We start from the raw sequence: 22,155 nt of genomic DNA on the forward strand, positions 1-22,155 counted from the left end.
AATACAATATTAACAATACAGGTAACATAATGAGACACAATATCTCCGTATTTAACTTGCATTGAAATTAAATTTAGGTCAGTATTTTGATAAAGTTTACTGTGAACATCTACCGACCTAATAGATATTTACAGTACTTGAAAAAATTCTAATAAAGGCACTGCACACGCACTCATCACAGTTGATCATAGATAGACTAGTTGTATCCTGATCTTTCTGATGCAAAGCACGACGGCTCGTTGGTCTAGGGGTATGATTCTCGCTTAGGGTGCGAGAGGTCCCGGGTTCAAATCCCGGACGAGCCCAATTTTCTGACTTTTAACGAATCAAGAAAATCTATTTCAAGTCTGGGAAAAATGAATACTAACGCTCTAAGATTGAAGACAACGCTCTAAACTCAATGACATGTGTAAAATTTATGGTGGGAATTAAAAAATAATGTAACAAGATCTGCCCCCCCCCCAATAAAAAATCAAATAAAATGGCAATAACAGATAACAAAAATAGACAGTCTTGAAAATGTTACCAATAGGTTTATTGAGTAATAAGAATATTCAATTTAAAAACATAAAATGGCATACAGACCTTTACAGTTATATGTTCACAGTTTAATAAAGTTCCCTTTGAACAAAGTTCAGAGTAGAAAGAGAAATAGTTTATTAAAGACATCTTATAAATTTCTGAATATAAAATCATGCTTAATAAAAACCTTTAATTGCCCTTTCTGTTTAATAATCAATCATAACATATCACAACTTACATGTGCAGAATGAAAAAAGCAAAAAACTGCAATTAAAAACTGTATTAAGGAGCAAATGCAGAACACTTGAGCTGCTACATTCTGTATGTAAATTTGTATACATATGAATAAATGACAGACAGGCATTATATTATTAGAACTTGACAAATTTGATGAACATTTCTGATCAATTTGATCATCAAATTAAGGGTAAAAAAGGGAACCCAAACAGAGGAATTAAAATGTTTGGCCTTGGGAATGACAATATTCTTGATTTATATACCTCTATGCTATTTTATACATATAAAATTACTTAAAGTGCACGTTGGAGATGTACAAATACGCTCTTTTATTCTCCAGGTGTGTAAAAAAATGAACAGATTTTTTCAAATCAGAACATTTCCTATTGTGACATTTGGTAGTAAAAACTTTAGACTCTTGATTTCAACACATAATTTTCTCTATAGTGGGATCAAAGAAGAAGAAAAAACACTACTTTTCCTGAAAAACTAAATTTTTTTGAGAAATTTTCCCTGCTTAGATCATTTTTCTTTAGCATAAAAAAGTGTCATTCAATACAAACAGATACCACGGTCAAAATTCATAGATACATCAATCTGTAATTGGTAAAAAATAACATTTCTTCTACCCTCATCAAACTGAGTGATGCTTTTTTGTCCCACACTCACAAAATAATGCCCCAATGCAACAACTTTCACATTTCTGAAAGAAAAGCATTCATAAACACTTCACTCTGACAATGAATGAGACCCACTTTTTTCTTTTCACCCGAAGCATGAAGAAATTACGGCAAAGCTACTTTGAATAAGTGCAAGTGTTTTTGATGTGTTTTACGCAATATATACCGAAGAGAAAGCAAGTGCGAAACTACTGATCATCACTTCATTTAGCAAAATGTTATGCTTTCGGAGGCAGATGAGGTGTGTGGTGTTTCAACGTGGCAGTCCGTGGAGGAAGTGGAAACGAGGGTCACCGGGTAGATCCACTGGTGACAGCAAAAAAGACTGAAGTATGACACAATGCATAGACGGTGTGATATGATACATTCTGGAAAAGTTTCACATTTTATTGGCCTGTGTGGAAAAATCACATGAACTTTATAGAGAATGATAGCTGATGGTGCACAGAGGCTTGACGGAATGTTGATGGGATTTGGTTTGTAGCCACAAGAGGGCGCTGCTCTCAGGCCAGCTAAGAAGCAGCAGCACCTCTTAAAAAAGAACAAAAAAAAGAAAAACAGTTCTTGGACCTTCCACAGCTGATCACAGGGCTGACAGCTTTCAAAAGCTCTCGCTCAGTCTGAGTTAAAAAGAAAAAAGGTCGAAACAGGCACCCGAGGAACATTTTCCCACCTTCTGTCAGAGTCCATTGTGTAAGGCCAGCTGTTTTAACCCTTTCAGGTCAAAGTAGCACTGTCCAACCTGGCCCAGAATTTCTTTCAGGTTACTTAATCGAGGTGTTACACGAGGAGGTGGCGTTTCTTGTGCAAAGCCAGGTGGTCGGAGCGGGAGAAGCTGCGCTCGCAGTCCGGACACTGGAACGGTTTGACCCCCGTGTGCTTGCGGTAGTGTCTCGTCAGCTCATCCGAGCGGGCGAACTTCCATGTGCAGCCTTCCCACGTGCACTTGTAGGGCTTCTCACCTGCACGGAACGGGAAAAAAGACACCGCTTGTTGAAGACGAGACAAACAGGAGCCGTCCTTATGCCACAAATGGCTGAGAACCCGCCTCACCTGTGTGCGTCCTACGATGGGCTTTGAGATGGGAGCTTTTGGTGTACACTTTGTTGCAGCCTGAGAAGTCGCAGCGGTGAATGCGCCGCTTCTTCAAAGAGTCAGGAGAGTCAGGCGGGAGAGGATGCTGTGGATTTGAGCTGATAATAGTTATCACTGACTGGCCGTTGCACCTGAAAGACAGAGAAGTGGGAAAAACCTTTAGTTGCTGCTGCCTCACATCTTTATTAATTAATGGACATTATAAAAACCCTATAGCTTGAATTCGTCTTGTACTGACAAACAGGCTGTGTGTTTGTGTGTGGGAGAAGCAGATGAGAGGTGTTGAAATAGGATTTAATTCTTCTGTAAGGCATGTGGCAACAAAACACCAGCAAACCACTGATTATTGCTGAAGCTCCCTTCACCTATTCATCCATCCAGTTACAGTAAATGATAAACAGCACATGTCCCTTTTTATAAAGAAAAACTGTTGACAGATTAAGTCACGCCCACTTTTTTTTCTTTTTTCCCAAGGCTTACATTATTTCATAGTTGGAAGTGTGACAAAACAGCATGAGAAGGCAGTCCTCCTGTCAACGGCATAAAAGAAAGGGCGTCTTTCACACCTTCCTCTTTAAATGGTAAAAAAAAAACTGCACAAAAGCTGCACACAAGGCCCCTACACGAGGAAGAGCAGGGGTTTTACAAGGGCTGGGTGACAGGTATCCAGATTGCTGACATAAATAAACCAAAAAAACACTTCAAGTGTAGTCATGTGGTCTCCTCTGAGAAGACGCGTCTTAGAATTCGTACAGAAACGGGTCAGGATGCAAACAAAACTTAAATTGTTTAATTAGACTGGAAATAAAGATAAAAAGATGTGAGAATGGACACATGAAATATCAGCACAACGGGAAACATGAAGGTTAAAGTTTCCATAAACAGAGATGGCATGGGGTCGTGACAGCCCGATACATTTTCTCTGTCGTTTGCATTAGAAAAACGAAAAGGAGAAGTTTTTCTCATTTGGTTGGTAGTAGCTCCATTTTATCAGGTAGAAAAATAATTTAAGTTAACTAACTTTAGTAATTTAATTTACGTCTAGTACTTTTATTTCCCTCTAATTTAACTTTAAAGAAATTTTATGTCACTTTTTAGATCATTTCCCCTTTGTAGGATCAATAAAGTTTTTTATTTTATTTTCTAAAAACTCCCCACATTATGTCTGCAACATGAAGCACGTTTCTGTGCAGTGGTTGTGGGTTGGCGTTTGAACTCACTCGTATTCAGACAGTTTCCTGATGACGGGGGATTTCACTTCATGGAAGCAGTTGGGGTCGGGACCCAGATCCGCACGAGTCTCCGTTTTCACCGCCTTGTGGCTGTCGTGGCCATCGGTCATGTCGTGGCTCTCTGGCGGCTTCGTGGAATGACCTGAGTGAATTTGTAGACAAAAAAACGATTCTTTTAACTTTTATTAAATAAAATAAAAAAGGAATTCCCTCAAGAACCAAATCAATTTTGGAATAAATCCACATTTCCACATTGTGCACTTTAATATCTAGAATTTTTGTTTGTAAATCTTTCCAGAATAGAGTAGAACCAAACAAATGTTGAAATGATGCAAAGGTTAATTAAAAAAAAGACACAAATTCTTGAAAAGACCGCAGGAGTTTCCCTTGAAAGAATCAATAAAAAGAGGAATATTATGGAAAAAGTGTTTTTTTCTCAATGTGACACCGTCTGTTTTTAACATTGTGGTGGGATGCTTTGAATTCTGCTGTCATTTCAGCTGTAAGATGAGTTAGGAGACTCCCTGCATGGAACGGCTGCAGGCAGACGTGCTGCAGCTCAGTGCACTTTGTTCCTCAGGCTGTCTTGTTGTTCCGTGCACGCTGAACACCTCAATTCTTGAGGCTTAAGGTCGAGGCGGCAAACTCACTAACCTTGAAGATGTGGATCTCTGCATGGGACAAAGTCTTCCCTAGTTTAAAGTGTTTAAAGCTGCATTGGTGGTTTAGGTTTTTGATCAATTTAACATGGTTTTCCTTCACTTCTTTTTCATTTCTTTCAATTGAGCTCAGCATATTACAGCTGATCGGTCAGAAGCGGCTCTTTATTTCCTGTGGGGAGCATTCAAATAGCAGACTAAACATTAAACAAATTATTTTCATGGCTATGTAAATAAAAAAGAATAGGAAATCCTTTAAATGTGACATATTTAAAGACATGTAGAGAAGAACAACTCCCTCTGCTGGTGACTTTATTACTTTTTCATTCACAAAAAAATCTTTGAGCAAAGAAGAGGAATCCCTTCCAGGAATTGAAGATGACTTTCTAAAGGAACAAAACGTTATGCTAACCTGCACAAATGTACTTTGTAAAACAAGAAAAAAGGAGGTCTCACCTGAGGCGTGCTCCCTGCTTTGACGGCGCTCCTCGTCGTTGACAGCACTCGGGCTCATTATTATCTGTGGCTGTAGGTGCAGGTGAGGGGAGTAGAGAATTGGCACCATGACCGGGGACACCATGACCCCCGGGCTGGAGCTGATCACAGGGGTCACCATGGAATGGTACGGCACGGAGGGGGCCGCCGGAGGAAGGGCATGGGACGGAGAGCAGCGCAGCTGGGAGAGCGGGGAGCGAGGAGACGCTCGGCTGTACGGGGAGGGCGGGGAGCTGGGACTGGAGGCCACGGAGGAGGAGGACGAAGAATGCGGTGGCGAGGAGGAGCGCTTGCTCACGGACAGGTCCACCGGCTCCAGCTGGTTCTGCGTGGGGTTGCTGGGATTGTGAGAGGCAGCGAAGGGGGGCAAGTGCATCTGATAGAGCGGGGCAGGATGGGGGAAGATAACTCTGTACGGTTCTGGTGGGTTCATTAAGGAAGGATAGAATGACTGTGAAAAAAGAGGAGAGGATGCAGGAGAAGGAAGCAGAGAGGAGACACAAGAGCAGAGAGTTAGACATTTCCGCTCAGCCTGGAAAAACACAGAAAAACATGTTTTTGTCCTCAAAACAACTCAAGCTGGGGGGAAAAAAATCAAAGAACAGCTCTCTGAGAGAAAACAACTGTTACGTTTCAGAGGTCGGAGTGTGCGTTCGTGAGTGTGTGCACTGCCTGGCATTGTATGCAAATGTCCACTGTACAGCAGCTTGTTTGTCCAGGAAAAGCAGGAATGTGGGAACCCGTCTGTCTAGACATGTAGCATGAATGCGTGTAGGTGTTTGCAGGGCTGGTATAGTAAAGGAGCGGGCATCACAAACATGTCCAGGCCTGCAGGAAAACACACTCACAAGCACACAAAGTAGCATTTTAGCGTGATTTACCGTGTCCATGTCTGTCGCTGGAGGGTAATCATACATCAGCATGGCTGCACAGGCCAGGGTCCTGCAAAGAGGAACAGCTGAGCGTCAGGACACACTTCTAATCTCACCTCCAAGCACAGTCTCACTTTTATCTAAGATTATGTATCCATCTACAGATTAGGGATTATAGTCATCAGCAGATAAAACGTTTAGATTCCCGAAAAAGACTCCAAACCTAGAAAACTGGGCTGCAGTCTGGGAATCTCTGGTAAATTGTGAAATGACTGCTGCAGATTGGGCTGATAATCAGTTTTGCTTGAACTTGTTGTGCAGCAGACAGAACATCATGTACTTTTTCTCATGTAGTCCAGCTTTAGGTTAAGAACCAACAGGACATTACGACTAAGCTTTACGTTATTTGGGCATTTCTTTCAAGGAACCCACCTTTTTTGTACATAAAAAAAAGTGTTTTATGTTTTGAGATTCTCAGCTGAGCAGACTGGAGGTCCTTAAAGATCAGGTGATCCATTTAAAAGGGGTCATCAGAGGGTTAAGAGAAACAATGCATCACTTTCACGCTGACTTTTGTTTTTGCTTGTTTTACTCTTCGAGTTTCTCCAAAGGAAGCATCCGACAAACAAAATGTTTCAACTCTTGCTAAAACCCACTAAATCACAGAAAAATCATCAAACTCAACTTTTTTCTGCCTTTTTAGTGCATTAATTATGTTCTGGCTATGTTTTTTCCTTGCCACAAATTAGAAAATACTTGTATTCACTTCTTTATAATTTACTATGGTTTTACTGAAGACCCACGCCAATGAAAATTGTGTTTTTGGTGTTGATGGCTTGTTCTTGTGGCATTTTTCTGAATCTGGAGGACACATAGAAACAAAATTTAGCCAAAATTTGGAATTGCTGAGTGTTTCTATATTCAAATCTTTGTAAATTTAGGAGCAGTTGAAAAAAATGCTGTTTGAAAAAGAGCTCATTTGTAATTTAGTAGGGTGGGCCACAAGCTCCCTGTTCCCGGCTCTCAGCAATGGGGAGGGGAGGCGTGAACACAGTTGATTGACGCCAGTGGTCCCGCCCACAACTTAGAGGCACATTCTGAAGCAGAATTGTCCAAGAAAACAAACAGTTTTTTGATTTGGGGTAAATAGATTTAATAGATCAAAAGATGATTGGAGTGGGACTTTAGTAACATTTGTACAAAGACTGAAAAACGCTGCAACTGGTCTGATGTGACATGACCCACAAATCCCTGGTCAGGTTTCTTTTTCAGCTGCTCCCTTCAGGGGTCACTGCAGGCGATCATCCCCCTCCCGTACTCCGTTCTCCTCACTCACACCACCCACATCCTTCACTACATCCATGAACCTCCTCTCTGCTCCTCCTCTAAGCCTCTGCTGAACCTCAGCATCCTTTTACCAACATCAATCATCAGCGACAAACTTCCCACATGGAAGAATAACTTTAAGGCAAATTCTCCTTTTAAAAAAAAATCTTTGTTCTCTTTAACGTGAAGTTAAAGAAATGATTTCATCTGCCAAAGCTCTACAAACAAATCAACATAAATGAACAAGTTTGTGATTCAGTTTAAATTAGGGTTCAACATGATTGAAATGAGCATCATTTCATTTATCAAACCAGGTGTTTTTTCATTAGGAAAGAGTTTTTACATATCTAGAGATTTCACTTAAACAGTATCAATTCTTGACTAAAAGTAACAGAAAAAACTGGTCCAACCCCCCCAAAACCCCAGAAAAGTCACTTTAAAGGACATTTATTTTATGAGGCACTAAAGCATCGTACAATTCTAAATTGATTTGAATTGATCAATTCTTATTTTCCGATCAATTGAACAAAAATACTATTCTTAAAGTGAAAATGTAACCTCCTATAAGAGCATGATATTCCAGCATAATACATTCTTATTTTATTTCTTAAAATATGATCCAATAACTAATAGGTAGCTCCTTTTAACAGTTAACCCTGCACCATCTAAGGTTTTTAGTTCTCTGCTTTTCACTGTAAACATCCATAAATGTGACATTTCTTTACTGATACGGCCGGAATGAGGGGGGAACTTGTGTTATATCAACAGGTGGTTGTGTTTCATCTGCTCCCCCATTAAACTGTGTATCCGGTAGAAATGTAAAACATAAATAACACACATATCACAAAATGATTCATCAATAAAAGTCCATTAGTGGGGATTACAATGTGGGACTTCACCTGAGTCATGAAAACCTTCACACTACACACACACACACACACACACACACACACACACACTACACACACACACCTCCTGAAACCTGTCTGGCGTTTGAATAACAAGGTGTGCGGTTTCAAAGGAGGTTCCAGTTACCTGGGCTGTGAAGAGCCAGGTGCTGCAAGGTCGACCGCTTGTGTCTAAATGAGTGTTTGCGAGCACGTTGGCGTTTGTTCAGCCGTGCATTAGGGCTACGTGAACTGTCAAAGAATGCACCCTGGGGGGGGGGGTCTGTGTGTGTGACCTGGTTAAAGTCCACAGTCTGGAGACAAGCTAGCCTTTAATTATTAACAAATGGGCAACAACGAAAGGCCCCGACACACACAAACACACACACGACACAGGAAGGAAGACAGACACAGAATGCAGATGGAGAAGTGTCCAAAACCAGTGCAGGATGTCCGATGGTTGGGTCAGGAAGGGTGTGAGCGTGACGAGAGAGGCCTCGCCCTTTGCCCGTCTCCAGAGAAACAAAGAGCCTGAAATCAGGTGGGAACTCAGTGTCCTCGTCTGTGTTAGAGTGCATGTGTGTCGTAAGGGAGTGTTTTCTAATCCAGGTTGAATTGTACTAAAGTTCAGCCGGAGTTCATGTGATTGCCTCACTGTGGCTCGGACTGAGGCACTAAAGTCGACAACAGAAACTAGAATGAGACGCAAACAAACTGAGGAAGGACCCACAAAAAAAACCCAACAAAGGTAACTAAATGTAAAGATTTCTTTAGGAGAAAAATCCTGTGTGGGGAACAAGAACGTTCACAGAATCTGCTTTTAAGCTAAAAGCTTGTTTAGAATGAAAACTGTGAACACAGATTTCATTCAAATATCTCAATATTGTATGAAATGCATAACAGGACAAATAAAAACACCAAGGGAAGCTGAAATGATATATTATGCTTTTTTAAACAGACTGCAATGGACTCTCCTTGAGTGACATATTTAGTTTCTGTTCTCCTAAATACTGTGATTTCAACCACATATGAGTCTGTTTGTTCTTTGCTGTTAATAAAAAAATATTAAACCATGATTTGACACAAATAAAACCAAAATAAACCAATTTAGAAAACATTTTAGTGCAAAATGAAGAAAATTTGGTACAAATGGAACATAGATGGATCAAGAGGAATGAAGTAACAGGTGGGAGCCCATGGAGAAGTGGTAGAGCAGTCCATGTCTGCAGGTTTGGTTCCCGCTCTGCCATCCCATGTGTTGAGCAAGGCACTGAACATCCTGCTTCCTGTGACTTGTGCTGATGCACAGCAGCTCTACCACCACCAGTGTATGAATGTGAAAAGTGCAACGTAAATAGACACTTATTTACCAAAAGTTGTTTGCAATGAATCCCTTTGGTAATTCATTTGTTTGTTTTTAAAACTTTTTAAAATTTTTTGAAGATGAGAAAAGAAGATTTTATGAAAAAAGACATTTTCACACATTCAAATCGATATCAAAATGTTTTTGTCAGTAAAGTTATATTCAGTCCTTCTTGGGAGAATAGCATCACCTGACTCCATTATTGAGCTGTAAGCCGGTTGAACAACAACAAAATCATCTTAAGTCTAAAAGGCGGGAAGAGGTGTTCACATTTCCACACACATTTGAGTGCACAGATGTGCGCACGTGCTGAGAAAGAACAACTAATCACCGGTTTATCAGACCAAACAGCCTGCAGCTCCATAAGCCCAGGTTCCTATTCTTGGAAGGATTTCACGTGCCGCAACGTTCAACTTTACCTCCAAAAGGGCCCCAGTCAGCGAGGCAAAACTCGATTTATGATATTTTTGATTTAAAGGTTTGGCTCATTATAGATGTAAGTAAATATTCAGCACCCTAGATTGGTTTAGCGCCCACTCACAGCATCCTTGGAAGATACTTCCTGCTACTTTTCATTCAAATCCTGGATGAAAACGGCGCATTCCTAAAACACAGTCACTGACTCCTCTTCATTGGAGCATGTGCAGGTGAAATCTAAGGTGAGATGTCCAATAAACTGTGAGCTAAAGGGTAGTTTTCCTCTGCAAAGCTGGGTGTGTTTGTGCATGTCTGCAAATATTGTCCATTTATGTCAGTACTGCTTCTGTTTACTCAACCCCAGCCCACTCAGCAAACACTTCCTACATCCCCGTTTGTCATTCTTCCTCCTCTCTTCGACTCTGGAGTTTATCCTTCATCTCCTCCTCCTCCTCCTCCGCACCAAGCCGAACCTCTACTACTGTACTTATGTGAACCGCACACCACCCCGGGCTCTTCTTCTCCTCTTCCTCTCTGTTAATGATGTGAAACAACATGACCGAAGGGGGGGGGGGGGGGGGGGGGGGGGGGGGGATCGCGGCTCAGAGCCGCTGGCTCGTCCGCACGCATACTTGGACGCGCAACCGCACACCGACTTTCTGCTAACTCAACAAAACACACACACTAAATCACGGAGGGGCTGCATTATTACAGACACGCACACACGCGCTAATTGCAACAGGCTGGACATGATGAGATCACCAGAGAGACCAGAAACCTCCAGACAACTGCTGCATCCAAGAAGGACGCACACACTTTCTCTTCCTGTAAGCCCCCCCCCCACGTTAAAACTGAACTGTTTTGTGTCTTTGGCTTTTGGAGCTGCGACGACAGCAAACCCGCATGGAGACTCGATCTGATACCTCACCCCCACATTTGGCTTATATTTAGCAACCGATGGTGCAAATCCTACAACTAAAGATCAGGCAACAGGCTGCAGGTCAACCCAGTTTCCTCTGTCTTCCTGATTTCTTTAATGACACTTTTCTTTATTTGACGCCTGCTCTTTCTTTAAGACCCCCCCCCCACCCCAAAATTGGTTTCTCCATTCCTCATAAGTCAGACACGCATGTGCAGACCCTCTCAGCTCCTCTCCAGCAGACCTCTGGGGAAGTCACTGGGGGGCCGCCATCAGGGAGGAGGAAACACGATCCGCCGTTGCGTGGAGATGCAACGCCAGTTTTCAAACTCCATGGACGGCGACCCCACGCGCGTTCACTCTAAAGTCAAACTTTGCTTTGATGCTTTCCAGACAACGGAGAGCAGAGGTGGGAGAGAGGCGGAAGCTCTCAAGAGTTCACTGTTATTATTTCCACACTGGGTTTAAGGGGGGGGGTGATAGAGTACAGGAGAAAGAGGAAAGTGAAGCCAGATGGGGGGGGGGGGGGGGTGAGTACTCCTGCTGCAGGGGGCCTGTGGTTTCCTGTCTGACTAACTCCTCACCACAACCACCACACACCCCAAGAATGAGAGGGAAAAGAGGGGGAATGGAAGGAGAGAGGGGGGCAAAAAAAAAAAAAAAACAGCGTCTGGGACCAAACTCTGTGAAATCCGTTAGGATGGAAGCAACAAGGAAGAACAAAAAAGGGGAAGGAAAACATTAAATATGACAAAAAAAGAGAAATAAACCTCAAAAGGACAAGGCGGTTAGACGGTCACGGTGGCACAATCCGGCTGTTTGGTTGGGAGTGTGTGTGTGTTTGTGTGCTGGCAGGCGCGGAGTTGTGTAATCACTTTAAGCTTTTGGGGTTTATGGGTGTCTGTGCGGTACAGTGTTCATTTCCCGAAACTCCTCGCAGAGAATGACAAAATGTTCAGCATCAGAGAGTTTAATGTTTAGCCCTAATGTTCCCCAAGACATGCCCTTTGAGCAGTGTGTGTGTGTGTGTGTGTGTAATTGTGTGTGCGTGTTGTTCCGCCAGATAACATCAGCATGTTGATTCAGGAAAGGAGGCACAGGGATGGGCAAAGAGTTTAGGGCGTGTGGGTGTGTTTGTGTGTCCTGTTCTGATGTGGGAAAAACACACCTAATAAATACCCTAAACGGTATTGGTTTATTTTTTCCCCCTTAAGAGAAAGGCAAATTAACGTTAAAAAAGGAGCAAAATACGAGATGTTGCCCTCATTCCACCCGTCTACCCCCCACATCCTTCCCCTCCCTTCTTCCTCCCTCCCTCCCTTCTTCTCCAGCCTCAGAACAGGATAAGGGCTTCATGTGCCAAGTGGAATGTGTGACGCAAGCCTCAGCCTTGAAACAAAGCACAGGAAATGGGGAGAGACAGAGACGGAGAAACAGAGAGAAAGAGATGTGTGCTGTTAAAAAAAATAGACGTGAAACTGGAGGATGGATTTAAAAAAAAAAAGAGAGGAAAAAAGCTCAGGTATGACTCTGTATCTGTCATCATCTGTCACTCCCACACCTCTGCTGGTTTCTACATCACGGAAAAACTTCCCAGAAGAAGAGTTTATGGGAAGTGCATGCCTATGAAAGCCATAATTATCTGTGGGGACGATCATGTTAAGTAAGCTGTCAAGGAAAACTGAAAGGGAGCATTTTTATCAAATTGCATGGAGTTTTAATAGATTTTTCTGCTTAACAAAACTAAGGTTGATTATTAATCAAATATCAAGCCCTTTAGTGCCATTTTATTTATTTTATACCAGAGCAAACAGCATCATAGTCTGTTTATAATTATTTGAATTATGACACCAAAAATAATTCATCTGAACAGCAAATTCAACAATAAATATTTTCTTAGGGTTTCAAATAGTTTGATTTAAAAAAAAAAAAACATTAAATCGAATTATCGAACAACAATTTTTAGTGAAAGATGTTCTTAACTTTTTCATTTTTATTTACTGCAAATAAGCCAAATTTATTTAATTTCAAATGTGAGGGGAAGCAAAAAAGAAACAATTTAAGTGAGAATAATTAATTTAAAACTTTTTCACACATAAATCAACTTCTTGAAGAACTAAAAAAAAAAAAAAACGTTTATAAATATATATCTTTTAAATTTTACCATCATAGTTTTTGACGAACCACTTACTTCTTCAGTGGGACACACTGTCTAATCCCGCAGGTAGTGTCCCAGCTGCCTTGCTAAACGGCACACGGGTTCCTTCTCGGACAGAAATAACTCCGCAGGAGAGGGGAGGTAAAAAAAAAAAAAAGTGACGCACGAGCCGCTGGGCTCTCCGCGGTGTCACAGATATGAGGCTCTGGGGGAAACACGGACGGTGAACGACGGTTCCGAAAAGAAAAAGAAAACTTCCCAAAGTTCCGAAAGTCCTCTCCGTGAGGCCGTACGTCTCTCAATGGGACTGTGAGAGTCAGTGTTCGCTTTTGTCGTCTGTCACATGATCCGCTGCTGTCTGTTATCCTGGTGGGGTCGGGCCTCTGGGCGGGACCTGGGCTGGGCGGGGTGGTCCGGTTCGCATGCGTGGGTGGAGCAGGCATTCTGTCTGCAGAAGCTGCTCAACTGCAGCGACACAGTTCACTGACAGTAGTTCAACCAAATACATACATTAATGCGCCGAAACAAAGTGATGCAAATGTGTAAGATAATTAAAAATAGTAATACTGTCCAAACCATTGCACGGTTTTAACCATGCACAATTGAATCAGCCATAAATGAAAACCTGAAATGAATAATAAGACTTTTACAATCTTGGGTGTACAAATCTGAACTGAGCCAAGCTCTGCAACAGCGCTTGGATGCACTAATTGTATAACTTTTGGAAACTTTATGGACACTGTCAGTCTAAAAAATTTATATAACTGCTGTTGCTTCATACACATAAAACTTTCTATAAATTATCTTCAATCCACAGTTTTCCAAATTTAGTAAAGGTCAAAACTGTTCTGACCTAGGGTCAGCTTTCTTTTAATTTACTAAGTTACAGCAGCAACTAAAACGGGTCAAAAACTACTTTGAGTGGATTGGGAAACTACAGGAAGTGAATAGATTTTTCTCCCCCTTTTTATTTTATTTTATTTTATTTTTTTACAGTTGTAATTTCTTACATACATCTATTTCTGCCTTAATGTCTGCCTTTATGTCTTTTAAGCACCACAGATAAATCTAGCCGCTGCATTTTGTGTTGTGTACAGTTGCCACTGCGTCTTTTATTGCATTGTTTGGGTTTTTTCTATTATTGATTGCACTACAAATTTGGAATAAACTAAAAATATTTATCTAGCTATAGTTCTTTAAAAGATAATTAAAAAAAACAGACACTGAGGAATAATTTTCCAAAACTGTACTTTTTACAGTTCTGGACAAAGCTGCAAAAGCTGAACTTAAATGTAAATGATGACTACTGCAGCATTTACAGTAAATTATTATTTTCAATAATGTGTACTTATGGTTAAGTCAATGTTTTTTCTTACTCTGTCAATGGTAATGCACTCACAAACACAAATGCACACCCACAGCTACACACTCACTCACAGGTTGTGCAAATTCCTTAGAACTGCGGCTTCCTTATTCCCTGAATGTTTTACAGTGACATAACTCCAAAAGTATATATCTATAAATGTAGCACTTCCTCTCTTCAGTAATCCCAATCGGAGTTCTGCTGCAAGTGAACTGCAAAAACCTGCAAATGTCAAATCCTGAGGAAAATCTTTTTTTTTTAAGTCTTATGTAATGGTTTGTTTTATCTTAGTGGACAAATGCTTTTAGCTTGGAAGGACAGAATTGAGACAAATCATGAAAACGAGATTATGAAATTCACAGAATAAAAATCTAAGATGCAACAAAAAATTATTTTTGTTTTACAATGTTTATTTTCTTATTAGTGAATCAAATTGAACAAAAAACTGTTTATTGAACACATATTTCTAGAAAAAAATGTGAGTAAACCAAGCAAAACTTGCTCCTTTTAAGGAATAACCACCCAAAACAGATGTGTATGTCTGTGGATTTGTTGTAAGTCTGTAATGAACAAACAAAAAAAGGTATTAGAGACTTTTGTATAACACAACAACTGGGTTACATCCCTAACAGCCATGCAGTGACATCTATTGTCAAAGATCTGCCCTTCAAGTTCACCTGTCATATGCACTGAGGCGAGGCATGGAGGCAGGTACTACAGGTGCTGTCATGAAGCTAGATGTTAAAACAAAACAGCTGTTGTTTCCAGCCTGACCTCCTTAGAGGAAGATGGAGAAATCTACTCGTGTCAACGTCAGCCTGGTCCAAACAATTCTGTCTACATGCGATGTTCAGTGTGAGTCATGGAGATGTTGTACGCTACATTATTTGGAACAAAAGTAGGTCACAAACAACAAAATGTGCTTGGACAGTAGATTTCATGACATCACACTGGGATTAAACAAGACCTGAAGGCATTTGTTTTGAAAGTTTTCCTGTCACATTTAAAATGCTGCATGTATTACATTTGTTAAAATAATAAAGAGAATATAACTGTGTTTTTTAATTGCATTCATTTGTTTTGATAAAATGTCTTTAAAATACAGGATACTCATTTGGGGGGTTTACTATGTAAGCACTGCCCATTCTAATAACTTCACATCCATGTTTTTTTTGAGAAATAAAATCTTCCTCCCTCTGTCTATATGACTGTAGGCTATTTTACCAACAACTTTTTTGCTCCTTTCTTTCACCAAAATTCTTGAAAGTTCAGGTCCTCACCTGCCCAGATATTATCAGACAGACAATACATAACTTCTCTGTCGTTAGTTCAAAGAAGCCGTGCACGGCAATGTCACAACAGATCTGTATCATAAGAGAAATAACCTTTACCGCAAAAATTGCTGGTAATCCAAAATGCTCAATATACATCCTTTCAGTTTTGTGAGCAACAAAAATTAAAACCTTCACTTAATCCTTATCGTAGGCACTTTAACATTGGGTCATCCAGACCCACTAGACAATGCGCTGAACCTTTTTTCTTTAATGATTTATGATCTTCGCTTGTGTTTACTGGATTACATGAAATCTTTCCACCTTTATCCACCTTTGTCATGGTAGAGAGACCACGTCAAAGTAAGGGTGGGGTCATCTAAGATGGCACAAGGGTTAATCCAATATTTAATCCTGAAGAGCAAGTAAAAAAGCTACTTAAAGGTGTAACTGTTAGAATTAGCTCAAAGAAAAGGATCCAAAAAACAAGGAAGTCGGGCTCTGTGCAGGTTATTTCCTCTGGAACCCAACACCTGATATTTCAAAGAAGAACTCTGCATAAATTAGAAAACATAACAGATACTTTTGCACATTTTTGGACACATGGATAAAAAGCGGTTTTGACAAGAGTTTTTTTTCTTCTGCAATGAGAACCTGACATGGAGGGAATCTGAATCCTCACATATTTGTCTTATTATTCACACCTTGCATTCCTGTATGATAAAGAGCACCCAGCTTTCGAGTCTAATTTGAGTCGTTTTCGTGTTAATGATCTATCATACCAGCAGTTTTAAGGAAAGCGACTCCTGTTATTCAGGTTTGGGAGCAGCAATCCATCTGTTTTGATGCTCAAGCACCGAAGCTGATTAGTCGTCATTAAAAACAAATGTAGAACTTCAAGTACTCTAGGCTGTGCAGTTTTTACTGTTACCGTGACAGCAAAAGCAGAAGCAAATTTAACCTCGTGAGACTTGCCATCCACACGTGTGGACATCACACTGTGGGCTATTTCACCACACTAGTTCATTCTGCACAATTGGGGTCCTTTGATGATGAAAATGTAAATCAAATAAGAGCTCAGGTCTCAAGAGGTTAAAAGTAAAAAAACTAAACCCTTTTCTTTCTTTAAAGCTTTTGAAAAATAGATTTCACAACATCAATTTTACCCAGTCATGTTTCTGCTGTCAATTTAGAAAGGAACTGATTTTTCATACAACAATACACAAAACCATCCTAGAAAGTCTCTGTTCTGACTGACTTGATACAGAGATTGGTCACAATAAAGACTAATAAGTAAATAATGCCAGTTCCTCCCTACTTGGCTGTGGGGGGGGGGGGGGGGGGGGGTGTAAATCAATAAATGACTAAATGACTCCTGAGAGGGGCTCCAAAGGAAAAATAAAATCCCTCATGATAACTGACAGACAGTAACAATTCAACTTTGTTTGTCCGCCTTTTGACATGTCCCTAGAGCGAATCAGCTGTCATGGACTTGCACAGCTTTTTACGCTGGAGGCCCCTCCTGACACAACCCTGTATTTTATCCAGGCAGGGGACCGGCACGGGGAGACCCAGACTTTGGGCCCCCTTAAGGCTACATAGTTAGGCAGTAGTCTGAAGGGTCTCGCCTAAGGACCCACACAGGATTCAGCTCATCTCACCCCTTGGGAAACGAAAGGGATTCCTGGCTTCCACGCCATGGCTTCCCGGGTGCCATGGCGCCAGTTCAACTGAGCCATCCAGACGCTAGAATTTTAACTTTAGGAAATTGTTTTTATTATGTAAGAGGGGAAAAAAGAATGATTAATTCTGTTGAGTGTTTGACTCAGTTCTGCTTAGAGGCATTTGGAGACTATCTGTGGTTTTTCTAATAAGCAGGTAGTGATGATATCTTTCTGCAGAAATGAATAAACAATGTTTGGCTTCAACAGAATGCCACTGTTATTACACGTACCACAGTGGTTCATTTCTTTGGACTTGTGACTTGATACACTCCCTATTCTACTAATCATTTCTGACACTGTGGCACCCTGAAAGTGGAAGTTTACGTACTCAGATTTGAAATTGTGTACTTGCAGCATGGCATATTATAAGCTATAACTACATAGAGGGACAGTGCTATGTTTCATATGTAAGGTAAACCAAGGACACTATTTTCCTGGAGGAGGTGAACTCAGTTCTTTCTTAAGTAAACAGTAACAAAAAATGATGCAGTTTCACAATTACTACATAAAAGTCCCGTTGAAGTATGACACAAACATTTTTGTTTTTGCGTTGTTCAAACGTTCTTTTTACATCCACCAAAACATCCACCCATTTTCTAAACCCACTAATCCCTTTTGGAGTCAGAAGGTTGCTGGAGCCTATCTCACCCACTTTTGGAAAAAGGTGGGCCACACAAGCACACAAACGCACTTTCACACCTAGGGACAATTTGGAGTTACCAATGAATCTATAAAGTATGTTTTTGGACTGTGGGGAAAAGCTGGATTGCCTGGAGAAAACCCACCCATACATACATAATGTTACATAATACATATTAACACATGATGTTGTTTCTTCTCAAATTCAGTTTAAAAAAATACATAAATCAATTTTCTTAATTTAACTTAGATAACTTAGAAGACCTTAGCAGACTTGTTCTCTTTTCCAATTATAGATGTTTTACAGCCTGTATTTATTTTGAGCTTTGAAAGGTACTTATCAAAATCAGTAATTATTGTGTTAAAAAAAAATTTCTTTTCTTTACAGCTTCATTGGACAGAAAAAGAAAAAAAAGAAGAGGCATTAAGGTTCATTTGATATAGTAACTCCTTGACCCCAATTGATGCAAAGATGTATCAAACTGCTTCAAACTTACCTAATTTAGCATCCACTTGGAAGCAAAAACATAGGTGAATTTTTTAATATATAATTGTAAAAAAAATTCAGGTGTCAAGGGGTTAAATTAGCTCGAAATGACTTTTTTATTATGCAACAAATATTTAAATCGGTAAATTGTAGCTTTCTTTTTTTACTTGACTTTAATTGCTTGGAAAAATAGGTTGTTGATAGTTTCAACATCAACATTTAAGACAAATTGTAACTTAGTAAACTCTATTAATTCTATCGAGAAAACCAAATATGTGTGCACAAAGTTCTTTAATTGAAAAGGCTTTATTAGTTTCAACCATTTGTCAAACTTAATTTGATTTAATTTAAACACATAAAGTATTTTTGCTCCGAGCACTTACATTTCTACGATGGAGAGTAAAGAGGACTGGATCCAACAAGTCACAACAGAGCTTTTGTTGTCTGCTATTCCAGATGTCAAGACAATCCGCATGAGTTATCTTTTCATTCACAACATGTCAGATCGGCGGGAAAACTGCAAAAAGACAGGCAGATGAAGTGGTGCACGTTTGTAAATTCCACAAGCTTTCCAAATTCGTCTGCCTCTGCCTGCCTCGGCAGGGGTGGTGAATTAGTGTGTTCAATCTGGTCTGAAGGGGGTGGGAGGCAGAGCCGTAACCAATGCCAACTGTGCGCAGTTGGCAGAAAAACAAACAATGACAGGGAAACTGAGTTCTGTGGAAGTCAGCATTGCTAAAGACACGTGACGTTGGGGATTTGATGCATCTCCAGTTGCAAAATGACGATGAAATTATTATCATGAGATTACCAAGCACATAGTTAGATAAGTTTAGATAAATATGTTTTCTGTGGTTGCACTGAAATATAATTTTGACTAAAAAAGCTTTGGAGTTTCGCTAACATTTCTGCTTTCTCAAAACATTCAGTTGTCTTGTTTAGTTATGTATTTGCTCAAAACCTCTGTTTTCAATGATGTTTTCCCCTTTCTTTTGATTTAAATTGGAAAATTCCCCTCCCGACGGAATATATTTGTCTTTTCTTTTTTTTTAACTTGTCCTGTCCAACAGCTGGGCAAACAGATGAGAGCTGAAGGCCTCTTGTGTTGGACATATTTTACTTTAACAATAGAGGTTATGAATCTTCTGACAAACCAGAGGTATGTCTGAATAAACCCCTTTTGTAATCGAGGCCAAACTTTATTCATTTCAATCACATTTGAAAATCTTTTGTGTTGGACTGGACGGAAAAGGAAAGGAAGGAAGAAGAGAGATATTTGTTTTTTCTAACTCCTAGATGACCTCAAGGACTTCTGCTGAGTGACACAAGAAAACCGGTTTCTCCTGATATTATTTTTCAAATATTCCTGCGTTACAGCTTGTTGTTTTGTGGGTCATTAATCGGTCATGGCTGCTGAAGGTTGGAAATCAGCAGAGATGCAAAAACCTGCTTCTGAACAGGCATGTATGTATGTATGTATGTATGTATGTATGTATGTATGTATGTATGTATGTATGTATGTATGTATGTATGTATGTATGTATGTATGTATGTATGTATGTATGTATGTATGTATGTATGTATGTATGTATGTATGTATGTATGTATGTATGTATGTATGTATGTATGTATGTTTGTTCCAACTGTTCTTCAGTTTCAATGTAATGTAGAAATCAAACTCTGATCATAGTTTTCTTGGACTAATTGTTCTAATTTTTAAATCAGACACGCTGACCTTTCCATTTTGATCAAATGAATAGAGTTTGTTGTCCATGTTTTAGATTTAGACATTTTTTAAAATAATAATTCAACAATGAGATTTAAGTTTCTCAGTGTTTTACCTTGTAAATGAAATACTTTATTTTATAAAAAGCCTGTATACAGCCACAGCTCAGAGCCAAAAAGCCATTCGTTTTTTCTGCTGTGTAGGAAATTGGTCTCCAACAGCATATCCATATACACAAATTACCGTTCCCAAAACTAGTTTAATGATAGTGCACACTCATACAGCTTTTATAAGAAAGGCGTGGTCTGAAGGCAGCGCAAACCTGTCCAAGCAGAAATAAAATGAGTGCATGCTGCTATCAGAACTGCATTTGTGGCGACAATAGTTTATTTGTTCTTTTGTGGAGTCACTTTCACTTTAACAAAAAGACAAAATGGAACAAACAAATAAAAAGATTACTTAATCCAATTTAATGCAAAACCCGCCAGTTTGAACTTTCAGATGTCTCTCTGCAGGTTGTTCACCTTTTCAGCATATCCCCTCGGGGGTCACCACAGCCTTTCACTGATCTGCACATTTGGTTTGGTGGACATTTTTTATGCGGGATGCCCTTCCTGACACAACCCTGTATTTTATCCAGGCTGGGGACCGGCTCAGGGAGATCCAGACTTGGGGCCCCCTGTGGCTACGTAGTCAGACAGTAGTGTGAAGGGTCTTGCCTGCAGGTCAGTTTGTAAAATTTCCACCCTGAAATTTCCGCTCATCAAAGGTGAGACCATCCTTTAATTTTCTTTTAATGTTTAACTGACAAGAATAATTTTGATGAACACGTCTGATGGCCCTCATTTTTTCGTACAAAACAACCAAGGAGAGGTATCCTCAAATGTTTTAGTAATTTATAAGAGACTGCAACTGAAATCCAAACCTTACACAATCTGACCCATAACATGTGTGTGTGTGTGTGTGTGTGTGTGTGTGGGGGGGGGGGGGGGGGGGGGGGGTATTTTTTTTTTGCACCATTTTGTATTGTCTGTTTTAATAAAAGTAATTTAAAATGATCTCACAAAAAAACAAGCTCATCTGTGTTCTTGTACAGAATCCAGAACAGCCCTGGTATTGAAGCAGGAGGTTTGTGTAAAAGCCCCCTGGGGTGTGGCGGTTTGACTGATCGTTTTCTCCCTAATTGGAAGGTGAATCACCTGGGAGGGTGTTGGAGAACTCAAAACTCTCCCATTTAAAGCAGGTGTTGTGTACAGAAGAGCATTTCGAATGACTCTCTGTTTGCGAGTCAAATTCACAACTGACAAATGTTTACCTTGATACTTGATATGTAAAAATGGTTTGGCGTCCGTCATTTTGCATTTTGCATTTGAAGAGCCAATGATGAGACAATCACCCCTGTTTGAACCGTTGAACACACTCTGTGGAATGACTGCTGTTTGTTTGCCACATTTGAGCTCTTGGAAACACTCCAATGTGGCGCCTGGATCAAGAAACACAAGAGACAGGATATTAAGCAAAAAGATAAGTCACAGAAATCCACAGAATTCTGCATTTGTGAACGACATTAATATACAATAACAATTCATATACATTTTCATTTTTTTTAGACTTCTGAATACAAATACCCATGACCTCACAATCTTTCCACCTGAGGAACACAGCCCATCAGCTTAAAAAACAAATATTTTTCTCAAAGGGTTCAAATTTTACTCTATGCTGCATATCTCATTCATCAAGATAGACATTTTTGACCTGGCACACGCTGTAGACTTAAAATCTTCCTAGATTTGCTTTGTTTTTATTCAAAGCAAATGAGAAAAAGCTGTGCATGCTCCTCAAGGGAAGCAGCAGAAAAGGATTTAGAGAAATTCTTTTTTTTTACTCCAAATTTTTTTAACTTGTAGGAAGTCAACAGCTTTCCAGTAACCACTGTTGTTGCCTTGGTGACATTTTTTTTTTTTTGCAGCGCCTTCCTCCTTGTTGCACACACCTGCTCATCCCTGTTATCAGTTAAACATCAGTTCCTCCCCTGAAACACAGCCTCTGGATTTGCATATAAGCAGCTGTTGTGTTTCAGCGT

The 22,155-nt window shown here is 40.0% G+C and overlaps 1 protein-coding gene and 1 non-coding gene across 3 annotated transcripts; one reads left to right on the forward strand and one right to left on the reverse strand.

The window, feature by feature from the left end:
• The first annotated feature begins 233 nt into the window (after positions 1-233).
• Positions 234-305, forward strand: trnap-agg (transfer RNA proline (anticodon AGG)). Its single transcript has one exon. It is a non-coding gene; the product is annotated as a tRNA-Pro (tRNA).
• Positions 306-513: 208 nt separating this feature from the next.
• On the reverse strand, positions 514-18,864 carry LOC144991183 (Krueppel-like factor 3). Of its 2 annotated transcripts, none has more exons than XM_078945085.1 (6): positions 18,730-18,864; positions 5,802-5,862; positions 4,882-5,371; positions 3,755-3,908; positions 2,493-2,665; positions 514-2,401 (listed from the first exon to the last, which is right to left on the reverse strand). In XM_078945085.1, the coding sequence occupies exons 1-6, from the start codon at positions 18,819-18,821 to the stop codon at positions 2,220-2,222; spliced, it is 1,152 nt and encodes a 383-aa protein (XP_078801211.1). In that variant the 5' UTR covers positions 18,822-18,864; the 3' UTR covers positions 514-2,219. The 2 variants fall into 2 exon arrangements, with proteins under 2 accessions (XP_078801211.1, XP_078801214.1); XM_078945088.1 differs by lacking the exon at positions 18,730-18,864 and adding an exon at positions 12,896-13,200.
• Between the last annotated feature and the right edge of the window lie 3,291 nt (positions 18,865-22,155).

This window comes from Oryzias latipes, chromosome 1, assembly GCF_053564925.1.
Source record: "Oryzias latipes strain Hd-rR chromosome 1, Olatipes_Hd-rR_3.1".
NCBI lineage: Eukaryota > Metazoa > Chordata > Actinopteri > Beloniformes > Adrianichthyidae > Oryzias > Oryzias latipes.